At 37.9% G+C, this 18,870-nt stretch overlaps 1 protein-coding gene across 3 annotated transcripts in view; it reads right to left on the bottom strand.

Annotated features, from left to right (window-relative positions):
- Positions 1–1,623: 1,623 nt before the first annotated feature.
- Positions 1,624–18,870, bottom strand: part of camk2a (calcium/calmodulin-dependent protein kinase II alpha) — a 71,862-nt gene continuing 54,615 nt past the window's right edge. For 2 of the 3 annotated variants that reach the window (XM_048165537.1, XM_048165536.1), the window contains exons 14-20: positions 16,269–16,309; positions 12,116–12,148; positions 11,734–11,782; positions 9,782–9,857; positions 8,918–9,012; positions 6,180–6,421; positions 1,624–3,720 (exon numbers count right to left, since the gene is read on the bottom strand). In XM_048165537.1, the coding sequence (XP_048021494.1) occupies positions 6,189–6,421; positions 8,918–9,012; positions 9,782–9,857; positions 11,734–11,782; positions 12,116–12,148; positions 16,269–16,309 (527 nt within the window). In that variant the 3' untranslated portion in view covers positions 1,624–3,720; positions 6,180–6,188. The remainder of the gene's footprint in view (positions 3,721–6,179; positions 6,422–8,917; positions 9,013–9,781; positions 9,858–11,733; positions 11,783–12,115; positions 12,149–16,268; positions 16,310–18,870) is intronic. The other variant, XM_048165538.1, reaches the window with a different exon arrangement.

Raw genomic sequence — 18,870 nt, 5'->3', positions numbered from 1 at the left:
AATCAAAATCGACAATTCTTATTTCTATAGTGTTCATTAGAAATTATTTATCAATGCACATAATTTAAAATAATAATAATGAGCACTCGTTATATTTAGCAAATGACAATAATCCTATTAGTTCCCAATCAAGTTTTTTTTTTCTTTTTTTTTCTTTTTTAATAAGCAGTTTCATTGGGATGAGCATCACAATAGTGAAAAAAAGGCAATTTCCGTTTCCGGTAACACTTTATTTTGACGTGTTACACATTACATGTACTTACTATAGTAATAACAGTAAATAATGAATAATTACAAGCAACTAACCCAAACCTTAAACCTATTCTGAGCACATGACGTTACTTAATATTGCTCAGTAGTTATTAGTGTAATTACACTGTAACAATGTAACACTGTAACAAACACCTTAAAATAAAGGGTTACAGGACATTGTTACAGTGTAATTACACAAGTAAGTACATGACGTGCTCACAGTAGGCTTAAGGTTAGGGTTAATTGCTTGTAATTATTCTTAATTTACTGTTATTACTATAGTAAGTACATGTAACATGTAACACCAAAATAAAGTGTGGTTACACTTTATTTATGCATAATTACAAGCAACTAACCCTAACCTTAAACTTATTGAGAGCACATTGTTAATTAATATTACTCAGTACTTATTAGTGTAATTACAATGTAACAATGTAACTGTAACAAACACCTTAAAATAAATGGTTACAGGACATTGTTACAGTGTAATTACACAAGTAAGTACCAAGTAACATTAAGTAACAACATGTGCTCACAGTAGGCTTAAGGTTAGGGTTAATTGCTTGTAATTAATCTTAATTTACTGTTATTACTATAGTAAGTACATGTAACGTGTAACACCAAAATAAAGTGTGGTTACACTTTATTTATGCATAATTACAAGCAACTAACCCTAACCTTAAACCTATTGAGAGCACATTGTTAATTAATATTACTCAGTACTTATTAGTGTAATTACAATGTAACAATGTAACTGTAACAAACACCTTAAAATAAATGGTTACAGTGTAATTACACAAATAAGTACTGAGTAACATTAAGTAACAACATGTGCTCACAATAGGTTTAAAGTTAGGGTTGTTTGTAATTATGCATAATTTACTGTTATTACTGGAGTAAGTACATGTAACGTGTAACTATGTAACAATAAAATAAAGTGTGGTTACACTTTATTTTAAGGTCTTTGTTACACTGTAATTATACATTTAAGTACTGAGTAATATTAAGTAACTACATGCACTTACTATAGGGTTAGGATTAGGGTTTGGTTTAGGGTTAGTTGCATGTATAGTTATTACTATAGTAACGGCATGTAACATATTTAACAATGACACTGTAAAATAAAGTGTTACAAAATAAAGTGTTTGCGGAAACATGATTGTGATAGTCTTTTATTCGGTACTTACTATATAATTAGGGTTAGGTTTAAGGTTTGGTTTAGGGTTAGTTGCATGTAACGATGCATAATTCACTGTTATTAATATAGTAACTACATGTAAAATGTGTAATAGGGACACTGTAAAAATAAAGTGTTACCAAATAAAGTTTAAGGCCGTATCATCCGCAACAAATACACAATGACAACAACAACACTTTGTAAAGCACTTTTATTTATAAGCCCGGTTGCATTAGAGCCAAACTGCAAAAAGTACATTTTACTCTGAAAACAATATCGTACCCACCCACTTTTTGACAATAAAAACAGCATGCCTCAACAAAACACAGTATATACGTCAAAAAACTATCAAAATGCTGCTATGCCTTTCATAAACTGTACTGAAACAATAGAGAAGACAAAAACATCAAAGAGGCCACAAAGCAAGTGTCTTTCAGTAGCCGTTTACAATGAAACATGTTACTAGAGGACATAGAAAAGGTTTTCCATGCATTTTATTTTTCAGTTCTAAATGTCTTTCTAAGAAGGTAAATAAAGAGGAAAAGGATTGAGTTCTGTAATGACAGTTGAATAATAATTCACTCGTTCAAATATTACGAGTGGATCTTTGTCGGATAAAATTGTGAAGATTGCAGGTGGTTTTCTGTTTATGGTAGTATATCACACAATCAAACCTGATGAATAGCGGTTTTATACAGCCATGGCCAAACATTTGTACACCTTGTTTTGATAAAATGAATCAAATAACCAAAAAAATCGTGCATACATTCATCACATCAACATTCTTGTTTTTCAAAATAAATACTAAGCATTATTTGACAAATCTGACTAATCAGCTCATACAGTATTACTAATAAAATGTAAATGGTTTAATAAATCTGAACATACATTAATCTGTGCATATAAGATGCAAAATGTGTTAATATACCTTACAAATTTTTAGATAAGACAAAAAGACTGAGTTGAATAGCCCAGAAACTGCAATAGTCTGAATACAATATCAACAAGTTAAAATGCTGAGCATCACTATGTAGAATTAGCAATGTCCACCTTCTTTCTTGAATCATTTTAACAGCTGTGATTCCATTGTTCTTGATAATAAATATGAACGCACATTTGTGAGCGATGAGCGCCTTCTGTTGTCAAGCAAATAGAGCGTTTTAAAAACAACACCAGTAGATTAGCACTTCCCTCACTGGTAACAACACCCATTATTGAAAGCTCTCCCTCTCCAACAACAACATGCTTCCATTGAATTTGAATAGACGTTAAGCCTAGACATCAAACGTAGAGCTTCTGTGACTTCAAGAGACTTCCTTTTGTAGTGAAAAGAAAAAATCCCTGAATCCTAAGATACAAAAGGAAGAACAAATATACCAGCTCTACTGGAAGAACTTTATCAAAGTGCTCTGAGCACACCACACCAGACCCAGGCTCTGGAAAACAAAAAATCTTGGAGCAAAGGTCTCACATGCAGTTACTGTAGCCCCACAAAGCATAATGCCACCGTCAGCATCATCTTTAACTTTAAGCAACAGTTCGTTGAGTGGGTTGCTCAGCCCCCTTGATCCATCTGTTCTTGCAGTGCAGATTTTTTTTTTTTGTGCTATCGATGCAGCTTTGATTTCAAGGGCTAAACGTATACTGAAATTCGCTGTTGTTCAATGTGCTTAACTACGGTAGAAAGAGTTCTGAAAATTGGTTGATATCTATTCACATGAAAAAGTAATTACAATATTCTTACCTAGCAGTTAAACGTTAAATGTAGATGTGGAATTGACTTTATTTCAAATATCTAAACATGTATTCAAGATTTTGTTGTCTCCTTTTCAATAGGATTGTTACAATCGAGTTTTATTACAGGCATAGGAGAGAGAGATTGAAAAACTAATGCCTAAATGTTTACTGCATTGAAGAAAAGTTAAAAAGAATATATCGAAACACCCGTGTCGTTTTTATAAAACACAGGCAACAGGATCTCTTTTGGTTGGAATGTAGTACTTGCTCCATGCTTGTCCCAAATAGCACGTTTTTGCACACTTATGGTCGAAACATGGTGGCTGATTTTGTAAACATACCCAAATATACTGAAAAAAATTAATACCACACAGCACAACGTGGCTTCATCATAGTTTATCCATAAAAGAAGTGTTCTGAGCAATGAGGAATAAATGCTGATGTGAATGTGATGACACTGTAAAGCAGAGGGCCAATGAAGTTCAAGGAAAAGATGAGAAGCTCGGAGCTTGTACATCCTCAAGCGAGTGATCCTGCAACTCTGATGTTGACGACTGAGACAGAAACAGAGAGAAAGGTCAGTTCGCAAACTGTAATGGAGTCAGAATACTGTTATGTTTAGCTTCATCCCTCATCAAACACAACTTCCTGTCATTTTTCCAAGTAATCCTGAAGACTTTGCTCAGAATTTCCATGCATGTTTGATTTGGAATTGAACTCTGCAGAACCAGAATTGTCTGTTCACAAATAATTCTAAGTCTAATTTCTTCACCATTAGCGACACCAAACAAGACATGTTATCAAACCAGTTTCCCCAAACCCACCCTCCTCCTTTCATTGGTCAACCAAATAGATAGTCCCGCCCTAAACTCATGCCTGCCATAGTGTAGTAATTAATCTGTAATTTCTTTAGAATATCTGTACACGATCAGAGTATTTTTTACTTCACTATAATCAAAAGTATAAATACACTATATTGCCAAAAGTTTTGGGACATCTGCCTTTACGTGCACATGAACTTTAATGACATCCCATTCTTCATCCGTAGGGTTTAATATGGAGTTGGCCCACCCTTTGCAGCTACAACAGCTTCAACTCTTCTGGGAAGGCTTTCCACAAGGTTTAGGAGTGTGTTTATGGGAATTTTTTACCATTCTTCTAGAAGCACATTTGTGAGGTCAGGCAGTGATGTTGGTGAGAAGGCCTGGCTCACAGTCTCCGCTCTAATTCATCCCAAAGGTGTTCTATTGGTTTGAGGTCAGGACTCTGTGCAGGCCAATCAAGTTCCTCCACACCAAACTCACTCATCCATGTCTTTGTGCACAGGAAGGAGCCATCCCCAAACTGTTCCCACAAAGTTGGGAGCATGAAATTGTACATAATGTCTTGGTATGCTGAAGCATTAAGAGTTCCTTTCACTGGAACTAAGGGTTCAAGCCCAACCCCTGAAAAACAACCCCACACCATAATCCCCCTCCACCAAACTTTACACTTGGCACAATGCAGTCAGGCAAGTACCGTTCTCCTGGCAACTGCCAAACCCAGACTCGTCCATCGGATTACCAGACAGAGAAGCGTGATTGGTCACTCCAGAGATCACATCTCCACTGCTCTAGAGTCCAGTGACGGCGTGCTTTACACCACTGCATCCGACGCTTTGCATTGCACTTGGTGATGTAAGGCTTGGATGCAGCTGCTCGGCCATGGAAACCCATTCCAGGAAGCTCTCTACGCACTGTTCTTGAGCTAATCTGAAGGCCACACGAAGTTTGGAGGTCTGTAGCTATTTACTCTGCAGAAAGTTGGTGACTTTGCACACTGTGTGCCTCAGCATGCACTGACCCCGCTCTGTGATTTTACGTGGCCTACCACTTTGTGGCTGAGTTGCTGTTGTTCCCAATTGCTTCCACTTTGTTATGATGGCACTAACAGTTTACCGTGGAATATTTAGTAGTGTGGAAATTTCACGAATGAACTTATTGCACAGGTGGCAACCTATCACGGTACCACGCTTGAATTCACTGAGCTCCTGAGAGCGACCCATTCTGTCACAAATGTTTGTAGAAGCAGTCTGCATGCCTAGGTGCTCGATTTTATACACCTGTGGCCATGGAGGTGATTGAAACACCTGAATTCAATGATTTGGAGGGGTGTCCCAATACTTTTGCCAATATAGTGTATCTTACTTTATACTCTATGACAGTTCTTAAAACCATATTGTGCCTTGTTATTCAAAGCTAAAGAAACCAGATTTTTCCCTCAATTAAGTATTCAAGGCTTTGTTACACCATAACTGTTTCTAAACATTTCAAATTTTCAATCTTCACAGAGCAAAATACAAAATTTTGTACCATTCAAATATAGTAAAAAATTTTGGGAAAAAAACTTAACGTAAAAATTTTCAGTAAAAAATGGCCGAACAGCACCAGAGGGTTAAAGAAATTTTTTTTAGATATTGACCATTTGTTGCCAATGAAAATGAAATTTTCAATGCTATCTCACGACCAATTCATACGTATTTTACGAGGTGGCTAATTTGTACGAATTCTTACGACCTCACTCGTACGAATTCATATGATTTGTCTAAACCCCATTGACGGGTATGTTTAGGGGCGGGGTTGGGGTAGGTCATTCGTATGAATTCATACGAATTTGGCAACTCGTAAAAAACATACGATTAAAAAAAAAAAAGTACAAGTGAGGTCATACGAATTCGTATGAATTAGCCACCTCGTAAAATAGATACAAATTGCCGTGAGATTGGGTTGAGAAATCATTAACTAAAAAAAGAGGAAGTGACCCTAATAAGCCTATGTATCATATAAGCCCGCCTGTTTATTTTTTTTGTTTTTTTAAATATAAAAATGTTAGAAAGCAGGAAATTATTTGTTTCCCAGCAACTGCACAAGCTTGTGTTCGGTTCTATGGGCTACAGAAAAATAAGAAAAAGAACTAGAATACAATCATCTTCCATAATTTGCTCCAATAATAAATTAATTTTGACGCATCTTACCTGACTCTCTTATTTAGTGATGGCAGACGGAGAGCCTGACCGATGGAAATGGACTATCTGCCACTTGCCATCTTTACGATGCCAGATTCGCGTCTCCTCTGACTGGGCAGTGCATGGCATTCCGTTCGTGTCCAGGTACTGCGTGATACGAATGTAGGCGATACAGGCGGCCTCCTCTCCGATCAGATGGATATGAGGGTTCAGGATGGTAGTGTGAACTGGCTTGCTGTTCTTTGACCACACTGTTAAAAACAACAAAAAACATCACCTTTTCAAATAAATAGTGCCTCAATAGAGCTGTATGGATACAGATTCTTAGAGGATCTGAATCTTGGGAGTGTGCAATGTAAGTAACTTTAGCACAATACTCAGCAGACATTTTCTCAAACCACAGTTTTTTTCTTTAAATATCAAGGGGGGAAGGAGAACGCAAGTGCTTCCTTAACTGTAAAAATACCACTTGCCTTGAAGGTCTTTAAAATAATGCATAACATTTCAAAATGTGCCACAAAGCATGTTTCAACAACATATGATACGACTAAAAAAGACATGACTTGGTGCATAATGCACTTGATCTGACACGTGTCTGACTTTAGCTTAACTTTCAATGCAACCGGTGCAACATTGAAAAATTTAGTTTAGAAACAAGATATTGATGAACAACAGTGGCCTTTTTGGATGTGATCCAGTCATTTTCAGAAAGAAAGGCTTCAACATATGGTGATGCAGTATGTGAAGTATGCAGGATATTTTCTTATTTTTCTGTATTATTTTGAACAAATGATCCCCAAATGTTGTGAATCATTGGATGTCATGATTGAACACCACATCACATACTGCTTTGACAAATTAGAAACTTCACTGATATTTTGGATCACACAATAGCAACTATTTGATTTATAAGGTGAATATACAGAAAATATGCAGCGTTTGACACCAATATGAATGTAACACCCACTGAACGGGTTGCTTCCCCTGAGCACCACCAGAGGTCTCCATACCCTGAGTTTTGACATCATGCATGATTATTGGACATGATTATTTTTGCTTCTTCCCTTGATTTGGATTGTTTGGACTGTTTATACCCTAGCCCAGGGGTGTCCAAACTTGCTCCTGGAGGACCACTGTCCAGCAGAATTTAGCTCCAACTTGCCTAATAAGACCTTGATTAGCTGTGTTTAATTGGGGTTGGAGCTAAACTCTGCCGGACAGTGGTCCTCCAGGAGCAAGTTGGACAGCCTGTTTCACTGTTGCTCTGAAAGATTAACTTGGACTGATTTCTCATGCCTGGACTTTGTGTGTTGGAACTGTTACACTTTATTTCGCTGTATGCACTGATGTTTGTTGCATCACCTCTCTGCTGCCGTTATACGCACATTCTTTGTCATTCTGATATCCGCAAACAATGATCTGCACTTTGATCCTAACTCTCAAGCCTCCTTGTCACGAAGAAATATTATGCTAAATATAATATAATTGGTGAAAATTAGGGTTGGAAATTAATTTTCTTATCGATTCCAATTCTTAATTTCTATTCCAATATGGTAAAAAACAAACAAACTTGGATATCATTTACATTTCTTATTCTTATTGCAAAATATTTTATTGCAGCTGAATCCCATAAACAAAAAACAACAGGCTAAAAAACACTTACACGAGGAACTTTTGCCTATGGTTTAAGAATACCATAAATCAACTAGCCTAACTAACATAAATGTCAAGCATTATTAAAGAGAAATAAACGCTAGAAAATTTGCAATCGCACAAATAGCCTAATTACAACTGTTTAAAGATACGATTGAAATAAAGTGTTTTCAGGTATTCAGGTTCAGAAACTGAAATCAAATGTAAAATAACATTGCACTTTATAAATAAAATATACATTACAAATATAGTCTGAAAAGTTATTCAGTCAAGAACAGCGAGTGAATTTTCTCTTTGTCTTTTGTTGCTTGATTAACGTTATTATAGAGACAGCAGCAGGAATATTAGGCTGCTGTCACTTTAAGAGCTGCACGGATCCAATATACTGTTGCACATGCGTTTTCATGGTCAACTGGTTATGTTCACTGAAGACATAACCGACTGTGTTATGAGGATGTTTTGACATATTTTTATGTGTATTTGTCCGTTCAAGTGCAAAAAGTCCACGAACAAGTCTTCTTGCGCTTGAATGGTTTAAAGTAATATAAAAATGGGGACAAAGGAATCTATTAGAGGAATCTGAATTTTAATTTTCTAACAAGTATCCGATTCCTGACCTGAAGTATCTGATTCCAGAATTGGAAACGATTTTTGATTCTCAACTCTAGTAAAAATGTTTATAACACACAGAATAGATTACTACTGATATTCAATTAGCGTTATAAAAATCTTGGACAAATTGCATTAAGCAAATGTTATTTGGAATTTTGCTTTTAATTCATTTGTATGTGTGTGCGCACGTTTTTGTGATTTATGAGGACACATTTGTATAATGACATGGGTATTACACTGGTCTTACGATGTAAACATGAAATATGAGGACATTTCATATTTAAAATAGCTTTAAGAACATACTAAACAATGTTTTATTAAAAATTTAAAATTGCAGAAGGTTTAGGGGTAGGGGTAGTGTAGAGGGACAGAAAATACAGTTTGTACATGTACAAACCATTGTATAAAAACCATTACGCCTATGCAATGTCCTCACTTTGATAGCAAAAGAAACCTGTGTGTGTGTGAATATTTAAGCTTACAGTTTTCAAAGTAGAAGCGATGGAAATCCAGTCCCTCCACCAGATTGCCCAGGGCCTCAGGCTCAAACGCTGTAACGCTGGGATCACACATCTTCCTGCACACAAACATCACTTATTGGATCACTGAAAGGATGACACACTTCTAAAGCTCATCAGATTGACACTAATGAACAATGGTTCTTTTTTTTTTTCTATCCAAGCATACAAATATACAGGATTATTTGAAGTAATTTGGTAGTCGAACTGGCTAAACCATTATCCTCCTGCTGCATGTCTCGGACACAGCCAATTAATATGATAATATATCTTATTGAATGAAGTCTTGGCATTGACTTATTGGTTGTGGAGCTCTTTAAAATCTCATTTTATAACCAGCCTAGGAAGTTGGGCTCACCAGCATTCAGACAGGAAAAGAGATGCAGAATATCTGGAACCTTGAAACGATAACTTACTCCCTCATGAGCATGACAGGAGGCCATCTGCTTTTTAAAATCACAATTTCCATTTCAGGGAGGCATTTTTTATGTAGCTGACAGGAAATGAGGCTGTATCTTGGCATCACTGGCACCATGGCCTGACAAATTATACTGAATTTATTTTTGCAATCAAATCTATATGGATATACAAATGGTCCAGTTTGAAGGCGTCAGTTATTGAGTGAATGTTCAACCACAGTAGAAGGAGAAAGTTTGACTTCTGCTTTAAATGCTTTAGCTTTGTTTGGCTGTCAATGGTTCAACATCATTGGTGTTAAAAAAAGTGTTACAACCGTTCCCAGTCTCCACTACAGTACATTCATATTTAATGATTAGCAAATGCAAATGATGAAGGACTGGATGAAAAACAAATGTTGCCCAAACTCACGTGTAATTCTCAAAGTCTCCATTGCTGATGGCTTCAATGAGTTGCTCAGTTACTTTGATGATTTCTTGCTTCCTCACTGAAAACAGAAAGATACATATTTTAAAGGTTTTTTCAGTGGTGCAGATTATGGTAGATACCACAGTATAAAGGTCATTTTTAAACGATTATTTTCACTTATTAAGTTAAACTTTTATGTAGTAACCAGTGTAATCATTATCATGGCTTAGTATGTCACGTTTGATAAAAGTACCTGCTTAATAAATGTGTAACCAACCCATGGTCAATGGACACTATTTGCAGTTAGGACAAAAAGATACTACTATTTTCACGTAGTGTAAATAGAATCTGCTATTTACACTCTGCTATAAGTATATCTTTTCTTATTCTTATTAAACGTTCTGTCAGGTTCCATCAATTGTTTGTCATCAGCAGTTGCCATATATTCTCAATTGGACAAAGGCCTGGGCTTTGACTGGGCCATTTTAAGACATTCAGGTTCAGTCTCAATACTTGTGCAGGGTTTCCTCTGGAATTGTCCTATAATTGACTCCATCTATCTTGCCCACATTCCTGTAAAGTTTCACAGTCCCTGCCCATAAAAAGCATCTCCACATTAAGATGCTAACACCACTATGCATCAATGGTGTTCTGATTGACAACATTGAATTTCTGTCAGACACTGTTTTCTACCAATGCTGGAGAGGTGCAATTTTTGACTCATCAGACCAGAGAACACATATGTGGACTCCATCCAAATGATGCTATGACAGGGCAATCACAGCAAAGGGTGAACACTTGAATAATAAAAAATGTTTTGTTCTTTTAAAGGGTTAAGGCATATATAATTGTAATAATAAAAATCCCAATTAAATCCATTTTAATTCCAGGCTGCAACTCAACAAGTCAGGGGTTATGTGAATACTTAGATATGAGAGGAGATCTGGAAGTGGGATGGATGGATGGATATCTATTGGAGATGTGGAAGTGGGATGGGTGGATGGATATCTATTGGAGATGTGAAAGTGGGATGGATGGATGGATGGACAGATATCTATTGGAGATGTGGAAGTGGGATGGATGGATGGATGGATGGATGAATATCTATTGGAGATGTGAAAGTGGGATGATGGATGGAAGGATGTATATCTATTGGAGATGTGAACGTGGGATGGATGGATGGATGGATGGATGGACAGATGGATGGACGGATGGATGGACGGATATCTATTGGAGATGTGGAAGTGGGATGGATGGATGGATGGATGGATGAATATCTATTGGAGATGTGAAAGTGGGATGGATGGATGGATATCTACCAGAGATGTGGAAGTGGAATAGATGGATGGATATCTATCGGAGATGTGAAAGTCAGATGGATAGATGGATGGACGGACGGACAGGCGGATGATATCTATCGGAGATATGAAAGTGGGATGGATGGACGGACAGATATCTATCAGAGATGTGGAATTGGGATGGATGGATGGACAGACGGATGGACAGAGATCTATTGGAGATGTGAAAGTTGGGTGGATGGATGGATGGATGGATGGACGGACGGATATCTATTGGAGATGTGGAAGTGGGGTGGATGGATGGATGGATGGATGGATGGACGGATATCTATTGGAGATGTGGAAGTGGGGTGGATGGATGGATGGATGGATGGATGGACAGACGGATATCTATTGGAGATGTGGAAGTGGGGTGGATGGATGGATGGATGGATGGATGGACGGACGGACGGACGGATATCTATTGGAGATGTGGAAGTGGGGTGGGTGGATGGATGGATGGACGGATATCTTCCAGAGATATGGAAGTGGGATTATGGATGAACGGACGGATATCTGAGATGTGTAAGTTGGATGGATGGATGGATGGATGGAGGGATATTTATCAGAGATGTGGAAGTGGGATGGATGGATGGATGGATGGATAGATAGTCTCACCTCTAGTATCCTCATCCTCAATTGTGGTGTTGGTACTCTCCGATGATTCCTAAAAAGGATACATTGAGATTCAGGGTTTAATTGTTAATTTCAAAGCCAGGATCACATAATGCATGATCATAGTTGACCAGCTCCTTTCTCTGTGACTTCAAGAAAGAAAGAGTTAGTGAAAATCAGAGGTGTCAAGCTGCTGACTTGACATCAGTCCTGCAATAACGAATGTGTCAGATTTGCATCAACTTTACAGATGTGATGTAACATCAACATCAACAAAAAGAAAGTCCAGCTCCATGGCAGCCATATTTTGCTCATTGTTAGGTTGCCTTTAAAGGTTGCCAGTTGTGGCAGATTGTCAACAGGATTGAGCCTGTTTCACACTCACCATCAGCTGGGTGCTGGAACTGGACTTCCTTTTCTGGAAGAGAAATGAGAAGAGGTTAGACAGGAACAAACAGTATGAAACTGACAGAGGGAGATGAGAGGAACAGCCGTGAATATGTGAATAATGTGCTCCTGCTTAAAGTCCAAAACATTTCTCCTCAAATCAGTCCATCTTAAATTTGGTGTCTATTCCTTGGCTTAAGGAAGCATTCGTACGAGTACCTGTAGAACTAACCTACCTGGTTTCTACATTTTTGCAAAACATGAAATAATCGACTGCAGGTAATATCACTGTAGTCTACATGTGAAATGACCACTACTGGCAATAAGTCCAAATAAAGTGGGAGATTTTCAGCATATTTCAGTCTATTCCATACACGATAGCAACCGTATGGTTTTACTTGGAATATAGAACACAATTTGTATGGAAAAGAGAAGCCTGTGTGTAAGTGGATATGATGGATTTTACTTTGCATGAACTATTGCAGTAATTGCAGGTGATAATGGATTTCTGGGGGATGGAGGGATAGTCAGGTCTAAGGACCCCCATGGTGGCACAGGAGGAAGAAGTAACCATGGAGGAACCGGAGCTATGACAGACGACGGTGGAGCCAAGGTGGAGCCAAGGGATCGAAGGATCAAGGTGAAATCATGGGCTTGGAGGGCTGAGGTGGACCCAGAGGGTCGAAACTCGGAGGCCACCACTCTGAAGACCATGGTGGATCTGGAAGACCAGGAGATAGTGGTCATGCCGGTGGAGCTGTAGGATTGAGAGCCTCTGGATCAGGAGGATGAGGAGGAGCCAGGTAACTGGACAGAGCCAGTGAAGGAAGTGGAGCAAGGGAACTGGACAGAGCCAGCAAAGGAAGTGGAGCAAGGGAACTGGACAGAGCCAGCAAAGGAAGTGGAGCAAGAGAACAGGACACAACCAGCAAAGGAAGTGGAGCAAGGGAACTGGACAGAGCCAGCGAAGGAGGAAGGACCAGGGGACCATAGAGTCTAACAAGCTAGATGTGACCGTCAGAGGAGGAACAAATTTAAGGTGGGTTTCAGGGTGGGAACTAACTCCTGGGCAGACAGGTCAATGAGCGCTGGCACCAGGATAGACATAGTGGCTGACACTGACTCTGGAACAGACATGGCCTCTGCCTCTGGCTGAGGGTTCGTGGCTGGCATTGGCTCTTCAGCTGCACTGTAAATGGTGTATGTCATGGTCCATTCTGAAGTTGAATTTTGGATATAAATAAAAAATTAAATATATTTTAAAAATGTAGGGTAGGTTTGGGGGTGGGGCTCATTAAAAAAAAACATTCTGTTGGTTGATAAATGTTAATTTAGAGATATGTGCACCTTTCTCACTTGTGTAAAGCCTACTCTATTCTGGAGGACATAAAAGGACTTTAAGATATCAATATAACTGCGATCTGCAGTTATTCAGATTCAAGTGCTGTTGAGCCTTTATGTCCATGAATATCAAGGGAACTATGTGAAGATGCTCTTCATAGACTTTAGCTCTGCCTTTAACACAGTCATTCTGGGCAGATTGTTCAGCAAACTTAATGACTTAGGTTTTCCCAATCCATTTGCCATGGACGTCAATGACTTTTTTTTGGCAAATCGCCCTCAGACAGTTTGGCCCTGTTTACACCTGGCATTAAGATGCATTTTGACTGATTGGATCAAAAGTTGACGGCACTAAATACAGGTGTTAATGGGGTCTAAAATGTTTTGAGCTTGTCCACTTTCGACCACTTCCAGAGGTAGCCGATATATATATATATATATATATATATATATATATATATATATATATATATATATATATATATATATATATATATATATCAGCTTATAGGGAAGAAGTCCAAAGATTGGCAGTGTGGTGCTCAGACAATGGTCTCATATTGAACTCTTTAAGAACAAAAGAACTCATAATAAAATTCCAGAAGAGCAGTGTAGTCCTCAAGTCTTTATACATTTATGCATTTGGCAGACGCTTTTATCCAAAGCGACTTATTACATTATCAGGGACTGTGGAAATGGTCCCTGTTTTCAGTTTTCTGGGCATACATATCTCCACAGATCTCTCCAAGGCTTCCAACACCACCGCAGTAGTCAAGAAGGCACAGCAGAGACTCCACTTTCTGAGGATCCTCAGGCCAAAATACTGTATGGAAAACTGCTGGTATCCTTCTATCATTGTGCCATTGAGAGTGTACTGACGTACTGCATCTCTGTGTGGTATGCCAGCTGCTCAGCAGCGGACAGGAGAGTCCTCCAGAGGGTCATCAGTACAGTCATCAGTACAGCCCAGAAGAGCATCGACTTATTCAGCTCTCGTTTTCTAAGTAGAGCAGCTAACATACTGAAAGACCCATTCCACCATGGACAACAACTGTTTGTCCGGCTACCCTGTGGTAGGCATTTCAGGTCCATTTTATCATGGACAAACATACTCAAGTTTCTACCCCAGAGTCATACGAGAAATTAATTCTGTCAAACACTGGCTTATGAACTCTCAACTGCACTTTGAACGGACATACTTGCACTAATTGTTCATAGGGCCACTGCAATTTGACAATGTGCAATATTCTAACATACAGTACCTTACTTCAGTTGCCAGAGTTGTTGTATTGTATTGTGTTATACTTATTGTGTCATAGTTATACCTGTTGCTGTTGTGCTGTTATGTGTGGATGCACTGTAAGGTTTGAATCTAATTTCATTGTACTTGTATGCAATTACAATATAAGAGAATTGGAACTGGAATGTTTTGCAAAATATTAAGGGTTTTTCAAACAGTGTGCATCAAAAAAAAAAGAACAATGCACCCTAAATTTAAAAACAGCCCAGGGAGGTACAGCATTTTTTTTATGTTTATGTTTTTGTTGGAATGGAGCAAAAATATCAGGACTAGCTTGTAATGTTAAATATTTAAATAATACGACTAATGAAATTTTATCGGCCAATGTCTGCCATGTTTTTCAAGATAAGCTCATAGAAAATGATGGTAGCTTGGATAAATAAGTAAAATAACACTGCATGCAAATGTTCAAGGCAACTGGACCAATGGTTCAGTGGTCAGTGACAATGTTTTCCCTGTCATATCAAGCTACATTTTCCTCAGATTGAGCCCTTACATGAGAGTTAAAAAATTGGTGAAATTATCTCAGAGTTACAGGTATTTAAGTACAAGTCACCATCCTCAGTCGCAGGACTAATTCTCAAAAGTACAAAAAATACAATATGGCAAAACTCAAAACTGTCCAATGATCCAGTGATTCCAGTGTTATAAGAATGGGCAAAGTTAGACTTCCAAGCCTCAAAAAATGTAATTACTTTCTCTTTCTCATTAAGTTTTCATGTCAGGTACTTCTTGTCGCAATCAAAACCATTCAGAGCAATTGGTAATGCTGCAAGTTGTAGTTTATTTTGGTTTAAGAATGTCTTTTAAACGATTGAGGGAATCCTAGAAGATTTTCTGAAATGGTCCAATCTTCATCCAGACGAGCACATTTCACTTTTCACATTTCACTGGCATCCACAGAAGTCCAGCCCAAATACCCACTGACCCTAGAACAGCCCTGGTCTTAAGGACATACAGTTCAGGACTTATGGTCAAAAATATCTAAAAATCTTGTTTTTTTTCACAGTAGCAGCACAGATTTGCCAATCAAGTCCTTGTGACAGTGTAGCAAGCCAAAATACCAATCTTTCTTCAGAGGCAGTGGTATCATTCTGCAGATAAGAGCTGCCACAAAAGAGCAAAAATCATTCAACAAACCAGTTTACCTTCACAACAGAATGAGAGGAGGTCCAAAGTGGATGCATGGAGACAACAGACAGGCCCAGTGTCAAAGAATTGGAGGACTGGACTTTAACATGATATGACAGAAATAGTGAAAGTAGTATGCTATTCCAAAATCAGCTGTGATGTTTCGTTCCTGTGTGTTTTCAATGAATCGATTATCTGAATGATTCAAAGACTCACTCACAAACACACAAAAAACAGTCAATTGTTGTCTATGATATATTATTATATAACATAACATAAAAAAAATATCCAGGAAGTTATAGGCTTAAATCCAAATAGTATCAATTAAAACTATTATCAATATCAATGATCTTAACTGAATATCTGATTTCCACCCTACCTTCACACCATCTGTCTTCTTGCTGACGCCACTCTTTCCACCTGAATGATAGACAAAGAAAAAGAGTGAAATTGCTATAAGAAAGGGCACAAAAGCCCAGAAAAGCATAGTGAAAGGCATAGCACTGCTCTGCTCTCCGACTCAAGTTTGGCTCTGGAGATCTATTGACTTTCTAAAATAGGTGCTGGGAGTTTCCAGCATACATAATCACATACTCCCACACTCCAGGAACTGGTCACTCTTAATGGCCGCTCAAAACAAACAAATAATCAGGAACAGTGAGTCAAATGTTAAACCCATCTAATTCAGAAATTCAAAAATCTAAAAACATTGGAGAATAAAGAAAAAAGCACACAAGAAATAGTCCAAAGATTTGTGATAGCAGTCTTTTATTGAAACTGTTATTGGATGGGTATTTCCTCACCCTCTATCGGAAACTTTGCCATTTCAAATGCATATAAACTAAAGTGCAGGCACACTCACACTGTGTGAGAAGCCATTCCCAAAAACACTGAGAAGTGAATTAGCTCTGTCACGAAGTCTGTCTTGATCTAAGCTTGACCTACATCTGTTAAATGTTCACATTGAATACTAAACAGAGGCAGAGGTACCAGAAACTAAAAGTGCACTGCTGACTCAAGCAAGTATGTTTCCGCTGAACGTTATCTTAAGTAGTGGAGAATGTCCGCTCTGGTAAAAATAGACAGAATGTGATGAATGATCAAGAGTGTTTGGGAGTGATAGAATGGTCTATGCAAAAGCTACGGCTGCTAAACTTGAACAGGTGGAGCAATCTATTTTAGTTTAGACATAGCTGACCTTTTACAGACCCTCGCCCGCACGACACCCCCACAAGGAACAGAATTCTTAAAAAAGAAAATAATTCCCAAACAGGATCGGATTGAGGTGGTGGCGCCCCTGAATCTGTGGAATGTTCTCCACGTTCACTCCAGCACGTCCTGATTTTGCCAAGTAAGACGCGTTCCTGGGTCAATCCTGGAACAACATTGCTGTCCAGAAATTTAGCACTAACCCTACACATAAGCTATCCCTAAAATCAGAGGGAAATGATGGTGAATAACACTGATGTAGAAGCACCTAACCCTGGTTGCAATCTTGACTGTGAACTTGACCCTCAAATCTGATTGGTTGACTGGAATGTAGTTTCAGGATCAACAAAGATGGTGGTTCAGGAACATGCTGCACTTGGTGAAATCAGGAGGCGAAAAATGTCTCTTCGTGGATTTTCCATCGGATTCAAGTTTGTTGAACTCTGAACATGCAAACTCACTGTTTTTACCCATTTTACCCAAGTGACATCTGAATAAGCGGTGCTTATGGAAAAATAGTGAAGTTTGGCTAATCTTACTGTGCACTTATACCTGAAAAACTAAGAATGTAAAACCCAACATCATGCAAATGCAAAGGGTCATATTACATTTTGGGGTTTACATATGGCAAGAGATGGGGGGGGGTTGGATCGGGTGTCCCATGCACATTTAGATAACCCTCATCTCACCGCCAGAGGTCGCCTGTATCGCCTGTATATTGAGTGTTTGAAACATTGCATCTCACAAGGGTTTCTCATTCATTAATCTGTTTCTATATATAATAGGTCAAGATGGGGTAAGATAATTACCCCCACCTTCATTCCTTGAATGTCTACACTGTAAAAAAGAATTGTTGGTTTAACTTAAAAAAGTAAGTTACCAGGTTGCCTTAAAATTTTGAGTTCATTGAAATGAAGGTGATTGATTTAATCAACAGAAACTCAAAATATTATGTTATCTGAACCACATTGATTATCTAAGTTGATTTGACAAAAGAAAAAAAATGTGATAAATCACAGTATATGCTCTCATTCTCAAATTGTGATTTATGACATTATATTATGTTGAATGTCAAAGTGTCTATAAGTGTGTCTATTTGTTAATGTGGGATTATTATGATGATTTATGGACACATTAATGTTTTTTGATTTGTAGAGGAAAAAATATTTTCATTTTGAAGGGAAAAGATCAAATCAAACCTTGGGGTAAGATGCCTAAAATTGGCACAGTATATAGCTCACTGTTATTAGTGTTAGTGTTTATTTATTTATTTATTCATTTATTTTAGTGCTGTCAAATTGATTTATTGTGATTAATCACATCTAACATAAAAGTTTGCATTTACATAATGTTTATATATATTATGTATATGCCTGTGTGTGTGTATACATGTAAGCAATAAGGTATGAAAGGCTGTGCTGTATTGTGAATAAGTCATGGCTGAAGGGTGTTGTTAGGCACACCGTGCACCCCTTCAGCCATGACTTATTCACGATACCCTGTAAAGCCTACTGTTGCAGAATTACAACATCACATTCAACAATTTTAAAAAAAGGCTTGCAAGAGTTTTTTTTCTCTCAAGATCACATTTACATAGTTAATGGGTTCTATTGTTTGTCCTCACAATGCTAATGGATAGAATAAGTGTTTATAGGTCCGGTCATCTGGCCATGAAGTTACTCTACCTGCAAACTTCGTGTCAAGCTCATCTCCTTTTTTTACATGACTGGATTTGTCAAGATGATTGAAATTGTTAGATTCATTGTAACTAA

Source organism: Megalobrama amblycephala, linkage group LG18, assembly GCF_018812025.1.
Source record: "Megalobrama amblycephala isolate DHTTF-2021 linkage group LG18, ASM1881202v1, whole genome shotgun sequence".
In the NCBI taxonomy this organism is placed as follows: domain Eukaryota; kingdom Metazoa; phylum Chordata; class Actinopteri; order Cypriniformes; family Xenocyprididae; genus Megalobrama; species Megalobrama amblycephala.
Note: the sequence above shows the minus strand (reverse complement) of the source record. Positions and strands in the feature narration are given on the sequence as shown.